The 13,787-nt window shown below is 40.5% G+C and overlaps 1 protein-coding gene across 2 annotated transcripts in view; it reads left to right on the forward strand.

Annotated features, from left to right (window-relative positions):
• The window catches only part of CTNND2 (catenin delta 2), a 1,102,711-nt gene that overhangs the window by 908,513 nt on the left and 180,411 nt on the right, over window positions 1-13,787 (forward strand). For both annotated transcript variants that reach the window (XM_027520452.1, XM_027520453.1), the window contains exon 12: window positions 1,109-1,292. In XM_027520452.1, the coding sequence (XP_027376253.1) occupies window positions 1,109-1,292 (184 nt within the window). The remainder of the gene's footprint in view (window positions 1-1,108; window positions 1,293-13,787) is intronic.

Raw genomic sequence — 13,787 nt, forward strand, 5'->3', positions numbered from 1 at the left:
ACATTAGCCTTGGGGGAAATGCAGTCTTTCACAAGAAAAGAGAATATTATTCTTTTTTTTTTTACTTTTATGTGTACAATTTTGAACAACAAAAATAGCAATTATTTTAAAAGCATTTCAAATGATATTATAATGTGTATGTAATTCTTAGACCTTTTCTGAAATTAATTCCATTTTAAGCTCTCTGTCTATTGTTGACACAGTCTTCCATTTCTACTGCTCTCTTTGCTGTTACATAAGGAAGAACAATCCCTAGGTCCTCCATGAGCATTGTTTTAAGAGAAAAGCTAACAGAAGCAGTGACAGCAAATTTTAATTCCTGTTGAGTCTGTGAGCACCAGACCCTATACTGTATCCTTGAAAGGTCCTGCACAATGATGGCTGGCTTTGTAGGAAACTGAGTGAATCCAATAGACCACAGGTGCATGTTGAGACGGAGAAGGCAATGGTACCCCACTCCAGTACTCTTGCCTGGAAAATCCCATGGACGGAGGAGCCTGGAAGGCTGCAGTCCATGAGGTCACTGAGGGTCAGACATGACTGAGCGACTTCACTTTCACTTTTCACTTTCATGCATTGGACAAGGAAAGGGCAACCCACTCCAGTGTTCTTGCCTGGAGAATCCCAGGGACAGGGGAGCCTGGTGGGCTGCCGTCTATGGGGTTGCAGAGTTGGACACGACTGAAGTGACTTAGCAACTTAGCAGCATGTTGAGAATCTTGGATAAAACAGAGATGTCTTCCTTGTCTATTTCAGATGTCTTACTAGTCCATTTCAGTTCACTTTTGGAACTTTTTGGTCTTGGTTAGAATTTGGGGGCTTGGATTCATTGTACTAATTGTGAATGGAAGCAGGGCTGATATCCTCAATTCCGTTGGTGTTCTTACCCTAAATTACTCTCCATGATGGAATGAATATAATCATGTTACAGTTCCTCTGCCTACGTGTTAGATTTTCATAGCACTTTTGCAGTGGGTTCACACAAATGCTTTAAAGTGAAGGGCATGCTCTAGAACACGTGCTTACACTATCTTAATCTCTCTTGCTTATGCTGTTAACTTGATTAAGGAAAACGGTGACCGTCCAAAACTCTGTGTGTATCTTGCAGGAGTTCTTTGGAATCTCTCGTCTTGTGATGCACTCAAAATGCCAATCATCCAGGACACCCTGGCAGTGTTGACCAACGCGGTGATTATCCCACACTCAGGCTGGGAAAATTCACCTCTTCAGGACGATCGGAAGATACAGCTGCATTCCTCACAAGTGCTGCGAAATGCCACTGGATGCCTAAGGTGAGTCCCGTGTCATCGTCACTTCCTCCTGTCTTCAGGTGCTTTTTGTTTCTGTAACTTTATTGCTGTTTTGCTGAGGAGCAGAATGTTCTGGAATATTCTTATGGCAATAGAGTGCAAGAAGCTAGCAAAAGTCATTTCTAATGCGGTAGTGAAGAGATATATTCATCTTCCTCTGCCCTGTACCTACCCTAGAATTTGACTTTTTTAACATGTTCTCTTAGATCTTAGGCAAAAAATACATAAATAAGTGTTGTCAGTGCAACCAAATACAGTTTTCTTTGATTGAAAACAAGTGTTGTGACATATCAGGCATGTAGAATAACCAGGCAGACAACTGGTTGGAGGAGTCTATGACAAACACACAGGGATCACAGTAACTGCCTCTGGTATCTATTTTTATTTTTAAAACATTTTCAGTGTGACTGCCAGAGCTTGTAATTCTTAAAAATAACTCTTTAATAAGGCCTGTGGTGTGAAATGTCTTTTTTAAATAATAAAAGTAGCAAATGTGTTGTAATTATCTTCCAATGTGTTTTTTCAAAACTCATCACCCAGAAATCTCTTGTGATGTTTTACATGTTCCATTTAGTTTTTGCTCTTAGAAAAAAGAATGTAATAATTAAGGTATGCTTATTCTAATCTCTAGAAACGGTGTTCCCAAGGATATTGTCCATTGTACGAAAGTGAGGAATCTCTGCCAGTTTAACTTAATGGTGGGATATATGTGGTTTAAGATACCTAGTCAAGTAGTCTGTATTTCAAAAGTAAAATGTGCAGAGTTGCTTTAGCTGGGCTGCCTCAAAGCTGCCACTTCTCTCACAGTTGATCAGATTCTAGGTGTGAGTACCAGTCTCAACTGAGAAGAAACAGAATCACTTCAGTGACATTAATAATAAAGTTCTCATGAATATTTATAATAATACTCTTAGCCTCCAGTCTTGAGAAGTGTGTGTGTTTGTGTGAATGTGCATGCACAAAGGGAGCTAAAGAGAGCTGGCCTCCATAAATATCAGCTTGCATTCATGGACAGGAATAGGAAACCCTCCAACAATTTTGCTTTTCCTCAAGTCATGAAATAATGATCTTTTGACATGATTCCTCTGGGTGGGCTCCACCATAAGCCAAATTTACAGTTCTCTAAACCCCACTTTTGAGACATCCATTTTATAACCTCTTAAATTCTATAATCCTTAAGAAACCTCCTGCCCTACTAGAAGAAATATAGCTCATCCAAAGCTAAAAGTGTGGGCATTTCTGACCCTTTCTACCTCATTTTTCTATTTTGGTTATATGCAACTATTACAAGCAGTTTTCCTTTCTTAACATCCTTGACTTGTAAAGAGTGTCATTGTTCCCAGTGAGGATCATGGAACGAAGTGCTTCAGAACCAATTGCAGACATATACTTAATAAAGATCAGTTTAGCTCCATCAATTAATATTCTCTATAAATTATATAGTAATACAATTATATATTCATGACGTTTGATTTAAGGATGAAGGCTACTGATATATGAACTTTCAGCTTCATTTGATAAAAGTCAGATGAAGAAACCAGACTAGTGAAGGTGCATGGCTCCCCTTTGTAGGTCATCTGACCAAGTTCACAAACACAGAGGCTTGACCAGTGCTGCTTCTGCTTCAAGCCAGGACTGACCACCTCATAGGAAGCAAAAAGGAGGACATCTGATTCAGAAAGAGTTTCCTGTAGCCTAAGTGGCTGTTCTTAGCCCACATGAAACCAGGTTTAAGGTTTGCCCCACTTTTCAGTGTTTATCATGCAAGTGGCAAAGTAAGGTCTATCAAAATATGGTGACTCTTTCACTTCCCTCTTAATTCATTAAGCTCCTTCTGTTGCCAAAACTCAGCCTCTGTTCACTGGTGCCAAATAGAAAGGCAGAGACAGAGTTTTGGGTGGAGTAGAAAGAAATAGCTTTATTGCTTTGCCAGGCAGAGGTGGCCACAAGGGGTTAATGCCCTGAAGACTGTGCCCCACCCTGAAGAGGGGTAGTGAGGGGTCTTAGAGTGCTGAAGGAGCAGGGCGTGGTCAGCTCATGGACATTCTCTGATTGGTTGGTGGTGAGGTAATCTGGAGTCAGCATCATCAACCTTCTGGTTACAACCGGTCTGGGGTCTACGTGCTTGTGGGCAGCATACAGTTAACTTCTCCCACTGGTGGTAGTTTCAATATCTGCAAAACAGCTCAGAGGACATGGCTTAGAATATTATCTATAGTCCTTGAGTAGGAACTAAAGGTCCTTGACTTTGTTTAATGGCTAAAGTATTATTTTGTCTTGCATGACTGTTTTCCTTTCTTTCTGCATCTTCTTACTTCTCTGATTAAATTTATTCTTTATGGATGAGGGTCTGTTCTGGGAAGGACCCCATAGAGTCCTGCCCCATTACATTTCCCTTCTTAAAGAAGTATGAGTTTTTAATCTCTTATTTAAATATGTTTATGAATCATTCTACATTAATGAGCAGATTGGACTAACAGGGGAAGAAAACAGCTCTGGGAAAGGGCTAAAATGAATATGTCAAATAAAGACTCAGCAGATGAAAGGTTTCAGGAAAATTCTATTACCATTTGCTTAGAACCAGTGTTGGAAAAATACATAAAAAGTGTTTTAAATATTTATATCATGATGGAAGCTTCTAGATTTTAGTATGTGAGGTTATATTGACATTCTTAATTCTTTCAACAAAACCAAGATCTTTATTTACATGAAAGATGTGGCTTTGTATGCTGTTCCTGCCTTTCAGAAGTTTCATCCATGGGCATCTTCTAAGTGCCTGCTGTGTGCCAGGAAGGGACCAGGGAACCAAAAATAAACATAGCAACCTCTTAACCTTCTAATCCCTTGGAAGACAAGGACACCAATACAGTGAGTCCTAGTATTATGATTAGGATAGTATAGATATAGGGCTTCCCGGCTGGCACTAGTGGTAAAGAACCCCCTGCCAGTGCAGGAGACATATGTGGATTTGATCCCTGGGTCAGGATGATCCCCTAGAGAAGGAAATGGAAACCCGCTCCAGTATTCTTGCCTAGACAGTCCCATGGACAGAGGAGCCTGGTGGGCTACAGTCCATGGGGTCGCAAAGAGTTGGACATAACTGAAGCGACTTGGTGCACAGGATAGCACAGAAGGAAAAACTGGGGAAGGAGTGGCTTATTCAGCCAATGTGGTCACAAAAGCTTTCAAGAACCAGATGAGACTGGGGTCAGGCAGAGAAAGGGCTTCACCAGTCAATACTTTGGGATCTCCTTGAGGCCAGAAAGATCAGCACACACACCTGACGCTGACATGGGGGACATAACTCCAGGATCTGTGGGCAATCTGCAAGCCTAGCAGACTTTAAGAAATGCAGCTTGCTTAGTTATTTCATTCTAGGTGATAAAGGGCTGTCAAAGCAGAGCTCAGAAGGGTAGACTTGAATTTCTAAGGGACAGAAAGCTATGGCAAAGCTTTTACCAAGAGAACATAATGATCAGCTGTGTCTGGGAGCAATTTTACAGGACAGAGTAAAAGCAGGTAGGGAGGGGAGCAGTGACATGAAAGGTGGAGCTGTGAATTTATGGGCTGCCCTGCAGACTTCATTTTTAAGGTACCTCCTGTAGACAAAAGTAAATATCAATGTTTCATTCCATTCAGTTAAATTTAACTATCACTGGTTTGTAGCTATGAGAGCTATTGCCATAGCTGTTTTAGGTCTGCTTTTTATTTTGGAAATATTTTCATCATTTTATGTTATTCTTATTTAAATTATAGCTTCAATATCTTATTAAATGTTAGAGAAGTTTTATGGCACAAATCATTATTTGTATGTAACTGAGGCTTAATAAATCAAATCCCCCCAAAACAAGAGGACATGAAACACATGTAACTGAGCTAAATTAAAGATAATGCAGTGCACTCAGCAAAAGTCCTCCTGGAACTGCAAAAATGATTTGAATATAGTCCTTAAAATGTAAATTAATAAGCAGATCATCTCAATTTATAAATCACATCTGGGCTTATTCCTTTGCAAGAAACATTTTTTTTTCTATCACAATATTTAGAAAGAATTTGGTGCTTTGCTGCTTCTTAAAGCAGAAAATAAAATTACAGCAATTGTTATTTTAGTCATTTTTATGTACTGAATATATATTTTATGTAAAAAAATGATACAGTGAATTTGCCCAAGAAGATGATGTAGTGAGTTTATGTAACATTTGCATACCTTGATCTGGTCCATTAATTTATAGCTGTAATCTTTTTTTCACTTTTAAAGACATTTATTGTTTCTTTTCTAACTTTACAAGTAGTACACGTTTATTGCTGACTACTGGAAATACTTGCAAGCATAAAGTAATAAGTAACAATCACCCATAAACCTCATCCCTTAGAGATAACCATCATTAGCATTTTTTACACATTTCCTTCCAATATCTGCATATCTTTTTACCCTTGAAATTTACCTAAATTGTATAAAAGTGCCTAAGTCGCATGTTACAAGTCTTTTCCAATGTGTCATAACCACCACTGTCATATTCCATGAAATCAGGCTAAAACATAAGTATATGACTTAGGACCCTGTTTATCTTGTAACAAAGGACAATAAATTGCATTTGTTCTACAGAGTGTGCCGGTTTTTATGTAAAATTAAGAGGAGCAGTTTTATTCACAAAATTCCTGACTTCCAAGGTCCAGGAGCTTCTACTTCACATACATCATTCATTCTCATAAATATTATAAGTTCAATAGGTCATGTGTCGTAAGTCAGGAAGCCAGTATTTTCATCCACATCCTGACTCCTGATCCAGACCATGCCCACCCACTACACCACACAGATGGGAAATGCAGTGTTATGTGAGATGAGACTATAGATCTATGCTGGAGCAACACAGACAACCACCCAACCAAAGAATGGACAGCACTCTCCCAGGTGCTGGTTCTTTTAATTTGCTTCTTGACATTTGCTGAGTGGCATCTACTTGGCCAGTATCCCTTTTGCCTTTAATTGTCAGTTGTCTCCTCCTTCCCCCTTATTTCTTACTTTCTTTTCTCCTCTGCTAAGACCCAGAGTATGGATGACAGGAGACCCACACAGAGTTAGTCACCTACCCCCAATTAAGTCCCCTATCTCCACCTCTGTCTTACATTTTAAACAATTAGTACAAGGAGTATCTTTTGTTTTTAAGACTACATTTTAAGACATGTCCTAGATAATAGAGTGGACATTATTTTTCCAGTTCTTAAACTCTTCCATCTGTTTACTGATGACTTAAAGTGAGTTCATATTTTTGGCTTGTTTCTACAGCTACAGTTTCAAGAATATATGAAGAAAATGAAATGTAAAAAAAAATTAAACTCTTTTCCTGGGATAGTGTTTCCTAGCTCAGTGTAGCTTATAACTCCAGTAGGAGTGTGTGATAGGTAAAGTAAATTTATCAGATCATTATCAGATATCGTTATTCTCAACTTTTGTTCATAGCAGGATTCAAATTTATTTATGTCATTTCAGGACAGGAAGTCCAGGTGAAAAATGTAAGCAATTGCTATTCTGAAAGAGTACATCTTTTTATTAAAAAAAAAAAAAAAAAGATTATAGATGCAAATTGCACCACTTTTAAGTATTCAAAATCTTATCAGAGTGAAATTTAAGTTAAAAAGACCTCTGTAAACTAGGATCTAGAACACTCACATTGTCCAGTCTTTATACAAATTGAAATGTCTTAAAAGACTCTGTCCAGTTTCTCCAGCCTTTCCTCGGTTGTACCAAAATCAGTGGCGGTGTCCGCCCCACCAGTCTCAAGCTTCTAACGCACTCACTGGAAACATTCTACAGAGAAGACCCCCTTGGCTTTGCCTTTTCTAAAAACGCATGGTGAAACTTCATGGGAAGATGGCATATCACGTTGACATAGCCAAAATTTAAGCACATATAAAATATAAAATGAAAAGCTAATGCCCTTAGACCTTTTCCACTTAAAATTCATTTTGGGAGTAAGAAATGAAATTTTTTAAAAGCTGACCTAGTTGTTCCTGAAATATCTATCCATCACTGAGAAAAGAGGATAGAAATGGGGAAAAAAAAAGTTCTCTTAAATTTTGTTGAAGGAGAGAGTTGTTAGGAATGATAGATTATGGGGTTCCAGGAGGGAGTGGCAGGTGGGGCCCTCGGGTGTCAGAGCTGGGAATGATGGGCAGGGGTCGGTGTCATCTCTGCTCAGAGGAGCCTGGAGGGCTACAATTCATAGCCTGCATCCTCCCACCAACCAGTCACACACAGCAACACTTGACTTCCTCCTTGTTTCTCCTCCTTTTTAAGTTTTGTCTTTTGTTCCTATTCTGCTCAATTAAAGTTTTAATTTTTAATTAAAAATTTACAAATATGGCTTAAAATAAATGTGGAAAGATGTTAGAACAGCCTAGGACTTAATTATTCATGAAGTTATTGTGTTGGGTTTTTTTTTCCTCTTTAGGCTTAAGGATTCCTCCAGGGAAACCATTTTCCTGTGGCCTTAGGTGATATAGACCTTGAAATTGACTCAGTTATGTACCTGTGATTGTTTCACTGCACACCATGTGATGAAATACCCTCCTATAACATTTGGCAAGAAGAATCATCACCTTCAGCCAGAATGTGTGTTGACCAACTACACACTGAAGGCTCACTATTGAAGGTCAATCTGGCTGCGCCTGTGGGCAAGCTTATTTTGCCTGAGGTCACTGCTGTAGGTTGCTGTAAGTTCAGTTCAGTCACTCAGGCATGTCTGACTCTTCGACCCCAAGGACTGCAGCACACCAGGCCTCACTGTCCATCCCCAACTCCTGGAGTTTACTCAAACTCATGTCCATTGAGTCAGTGATGCCATCCAACTATCTCATCCTCTGTCGTCCCCTTCTTCTCCCACCTTCAATCTTTCCCAACATCAGGGTCTTTTCAAATGAGTCAACTCTTCGCATCAGGTGGCCAAAGTATTGGAGTTTCAGCTTCAACATCAGTCCTTCCCATGAACATTCAGGACTGATTTCCTTTACCATGGAATGGTTGGATAAGTGTCCTTTAGGATAGGTTGGATAAGTGTCCCCCCAAATCTGTGTCAACCTGAAGCCTCAGAATGTGACCCCATTTGGAAATAGGGTCTTTGCAGATATAATTAGTTAAATGATAAGGTCACACTGCAAATGCCATGTGTGCTGTGCTTAGCCACTCAGTTGTGACCAACTCTTTGTGACTCCATGGACTGTAACCCGCCAGGCTCCTCTGTCCATGGGATTCTCCAGGCAAGAATACTGGAGTGGGTTGCCATGCCCTCCTCTGGGGATCTTCACAAGCCGGGGATTGAATCCAGGTCTCCTGCACTGCAGGTGGATTCTGTGCCAACTGAATATCACTCATGTGTGGGATCTAAAATACGACACAAATGAACTTCTGTACGAAAGAGAAACAAGCTCACAGACAGAGATCAGACTTGTGGTCGCCAAGGGACGAGGGGTGGGGGAGGGGCAGACTGGGAGTTTCCGATTAGCAGATGCAAATGCTTATATATAGGATGAATAAACAACAGGGTCATACTGTAGAGCACGGGGAGCTGTATTCCGTATCCTGTGAGAAACCACAATGAAAAAGAATATATACATGTCACTGACTCACTCTGCTGATCAGTGGAAATAAGCACAACAGTGTTAATCAACTACACTTCAATATTTTAAAAAAGTGAGGCCACAGTGAATTAGGGTAAGCCCTATGTCTAGTGAGTGGTATCTTTACGAGAAGAGGACTTACACACACAGACGCGCACTGGGGGAGGACAGCCATGTGAAGACAGAGGCAGAGAACGGAGGGATGTAGCTGTAAGCCCAGGAGTGACAGGGCCTGCCAGCAACCACCCGCAGCTAGAAGGAGGCAAAGGGTTCTTCCCCAGAGCCTTCAGAGAGATCACAGCCCTGCTGACACCTTGATCTTGGACTCCTAACCTCCAGAACTATGGAAGAATAACGTTCTGTAGTTTTTAGACCTCCAGTTTGTGACAATTTTTTTTTTTTTTTTAGTTTTTTTGGTGGACTTCCCTGGTGGCTCAGACGGTAAAGCATGTGCCTACAATGCGGGAGACCGGGGTTCGATCCCTGGCTCAGGAAGATCTGGAGAAGGAAATGACAACCCACTCCAGTATTCTTGCCTGGAAAACCCCATGGATGGAGGAGCCTGTTGGGCTACAGTCCATGGGGTTGCAAAGAGCATGTACACGTGACAGTCCACAGTCACTCTCAAGTCTCACGCAGAGCACGTGACATGACTTAAGTCTCATTTAAGGCGCTCCATTCCCAAGGCTGAGTACAGAATGAATGCTTTCAGGATTTAGTGCAAAGCATGACTGCGTTTTTCCATTTAAAATATCACAAATCAACATCCTAATGATCCCTTCATGTCCTTGATCATCATTTCATCATGAACTGCAGGTAAAGCCTTCCTGAGTATCCTTTTTTTACTTTTTAAAAGTCTGCCTGCTCAAAACGACAATTCAGATAGGCCTTACCGTCTGGCTGTTACATTTAGTCGTAAGCACGTAGGGCTTTATCTCCAGCTGAAGTATTTGCATAAGGCTGGCGTTGCTAACATCCACAGCTCATTTCCTAGTACCGCCGAGCCATGTCTTTACTTTTATTATTCTATTCCCACTTCAGCATCTTGTCCTGAAGGACAACAATATACAACCCTAATTTTTCCCATCTATCTTTGTATACAGGGGAATGTTATTAAGGCCGTCAAAGGAGCTGCACTGTGCCTTTGCTTATGAGTATAATTAAACTCAGACCCTCAATTAGTCATTTTAACCCATATAATGGATGAACGCTTGGTCCCGTGGTGCCGCTAATTCTGGAGTGACCTTGAGAAAACCCCATCACAAAGTAATACCAGTGATAATCACACTCTGGCTAGAAAACGCCTAGGAAATTTATTTTATCTGGTTTACTCTTGAATTAGATGCAGGAAAGAAGAGGAGTTATTAATTTTACCTTACGTTCAGCCGCTTGCCAGTATCAGGCATCTAATAAAAAGAATCTGCTTTTAGAAGTATGTTTAAATCTTGTAGCGTGCGCCCTGAATTTATCCCAGTCTTGAGCTGCCGCTGAATGGAGTACTCTCGCTCAGGTACTGAAAAGGAAAGGGCGTAGTCCACGTGGACCCTGAGAGCAGACATGGAACCACTCACCCCACCCACCCTCCCTCCAACCGCACCTGCTCCTCCAGCACCTGAGCAGTCCTCCACTCCTGATCGGTGTGTCTATTTCAGCTGCAGAATGAGTGGTTTTCTTGAGTCCTGATTCAGCAATGAAGGTCCTCTTTGAACGATGGGAACAGAATCCACAGGGGGCAGAGGGTCTAGGGGGTCTTAGGAGCCCATCTCTGCAGCTCCATTGGTGATGGAGGCTCCAGCGTCACATGGTTCACCCCGACACTTCAAGCTCACTGCCTCCCGCCGATCAGAAGGAGGTGGTGGCTTATCTCCTTATTACCTTGCTCAGGCTGTCATAACAGAGCACCACAGACAGGGTGGTTTAAAGAACAGGAATTTATTGTCTCCCAATTCTGAGGGTTAGGGCTGGTTCTCAGAGGCCTCGGTCCTCAACTTGTAGGTGGTCACCTTCTAGCCGTGTCCATATTTGCTCTTCCCTCTGTGGGGCTACATCCTGATCTCCTCTTCCTGTAAGGACACCAGTCATATTGGATTAGGGCCCAGGCCAAAAATCTCATATTGTCTTAATTACTGCTTCAAAGACCATTTCTAAATGCAGTAACATTCTGAGGAGCTGGGAGTTAAGATCTAACATCTGAGCTTGGGAGGGACATAATTCAGCGGATAATAAAACTCTAATAGTTGGCTTTCATTGTTTGTTCTCACTTTGGGAAATAAGTTTTAATAAAACATTCTTCTAGCAAGGTCATGTTGACCAGTGTAAAGCATATTGTAATTTATTGTATAATAAAACCAAAATCAAGCTAATTTCTTTGCCAGGGAAAAAAATAAACTAATGTTAGCCTTTGTCTCTATTTTCAAGTGGAAGTTATCATAAAAATATGCTACAGGAGGACACTTTTCCTTTTTCCATTGTCATTAATGTAACTTCAAGAAATTATATAGCAATGTAAGAATCCTAAAAGCCAATTAGTGAATTTGTTCTTGAATTGGGGTTTACCTACTGAACTATGTTTCATTCTTATACTTTGATGAAATCAGTAACTTAACAAAGAAGAATCTTATAAAATCTATTCATCTTAAATCCTAATCATTGAATGTACATGAAATGACCTTCGAGTTGGAATTAGGAGACCTGATTTGAGCTTTAGCTTTGATGCATCATGTCCATTGTCCTGAGGGAAACCAGGCTACATTATCTTGGCGTCAAATTCCATGGCTGTAAAGGAGTGGTTTGGCCTAGATGTCCTTGATCATGAAATCTGTGTGGCTGCATGTCCGTGGATGTTCCATAAGCCTAATCCTTTACCAGTGCTTTTGTTCATTCTAGTCTAGCCACTCAAAAGCCACACTTGGATCAGAAGGTCACTTGGTGGTATAGAATCCAGACAAGAGGAGTTAGTTATATTGACTGCAAGTTTTATTCTCTCAACATCTATTCTTTTTACAATGTGATAAGCCCTCTGGTAGGCTTCCCTGGTGGCTCAGTGGTAAACAATACACCAGCCAGTGCAGGAGATGCAGGTTCGATCCCTGGGTTGGGAAGGTCCCCTGGACAAGGAAATGGCAACCCACTCCAGTATTCTTGTTTGGGAAATCCCATGGACAGAGGAGCCTGGTGGGCTACAGTCCATTGGGTGAGTCAGACACAACTTAGCAACTAAACAACAAGCCCTCTGATAGGCATGAGGCATGAGAGCAGGGGCTAGACACAGTCTATGAAGTTGGCCATTGAAAGCAATGGACAGTGTCATTAAAACAGCCTGATGCCTTTGAGTTCCATTAGGCTACCACAAAACGGGATGAATTGCAGTGTGCTTTTCCTAAATCATGCCTTGGAAAGCCATTTCTTTTTTCTCAATATTTTCATGGCTGAACAAGCTTTTTGCCTTTAGTTGGTTTATTGTTACATCTTGTGGCCCTGAAGCTATCTCTCTCTTGAGGATTTTGCATTTCTCTTATCTTTTCTATTAGGAAAAGTATGAGAAAAAACTTCAGTTTTCATTTCTTTCTGAAGACCTTTCTGTGCCCCCAGAAAACTAACTATAATTTCACTGGGTTCTTCCTGGCATTTATGTTCCATGAAATAGTAGAGATCATTTCTCCCAAAACATTATTTTTATTTCCCTAAGCTAGAGAAAGTGAGAGTTTGAATTCACCTTAAGTGTAAATGATTATATAAAATACCCCATCATGCTTTTCCTTCTTAAAGTTTTCATTACTTATTTCTGAAAATTCTGATCCACTTAATTTTAAAAACATGCAGGATCTAGCTAAAATTTGTCTTTAATTACTTATTCTATAATTTGGTTGCAAATATGGACTTCTTTTAAAAGGACAGGTGAATCTTAAATTTTATCTTTTCAGTATGAGTAGTCATACTTCCTGTTAGAGTCTGAATAGTCAAATCTTCCATTAGTATGAACGGATTACTTCCTTTGAGAAAAGATTAAATGAAGAAGTTTATTTTCATTTAATTGGTAGACAATAGTGCTTCATATTTATTCACATAAACCATTGGGTTATAGAGTATAAGTAAAAAACTTGTTCCTTCTTAGAATCTTTCATAACTTCTTGATATTAAAAATATAATTTTTCCTTCTTCTGCCTCCCAAATTATATTACATTGCATCAGAAATAGCTTCCCTGGAGGAAAAGCAAAGAAGTCTATTAATCATAAACTGAAGAAGAAAGAGCTTGGCAGTTTTACTTCTTGCTTACATACTAAGCCTCTCCAATATTTTAATACATGTATTTTCATATCATTTCTCCTTTCCCTTTTCAAAATGACGTTTATTTTGAAATAGAGCCAGTGTTTACCAGAGTTGGGACAAAACAGCCCAGAGGATGAGTACAGTTCACAGAACAGGTGGAGGCTAGCCCATGTTCAGCAACATTGGGGAAGATCTCCAGCATGCAGTTATGCTTGCCCTTGGATAAAGAGAAACATAAGCAAGGAGAGCCATGAATAACATTTTCCAAAGACACCAGTTCAGAGCACACCTTCCTAGCCACCGTCTTATGGATTCAGAGTGAAGAGCTGGATGTACAATTCTGCCCTCCCCAGCCTAAGTCTTCTGGTCCCCTCATCCTCTTCCTTGAGTCCATGTGGTCCTTAATTAACAAAGAATGTTTCAAATAAATTTCATTTCTTCCTTAGGTGACCAAGAACATTTGAAATGGAGGAGAAACGTCTCACGGGCCCCCTTTCCTGGGTTAGTGATTTCCTCCTGCAGACGTCCATGACTGTGAGCTACAGGGCGTTTGATGGACAGCTGGGATGGCTGGATCCCTGGGTTCCTCT

Source organism: Bos indicus x Bos taurus, chromosome 20 (assembly GCF_003369695.1).
Source record: "Bos indicus x Bos taurus breed Angus x Brahman F1 hybrid chromosome 20, Bos_hybrid_MaternalHap_v2.0, whole genome shotgun sequence".
Lineage (NCBI taxonomy): Eukaryota > Metazoa > Chordata > Mammalia > Artiodactyla > Bovidae > Bos > Bos indicus x Bos taurus.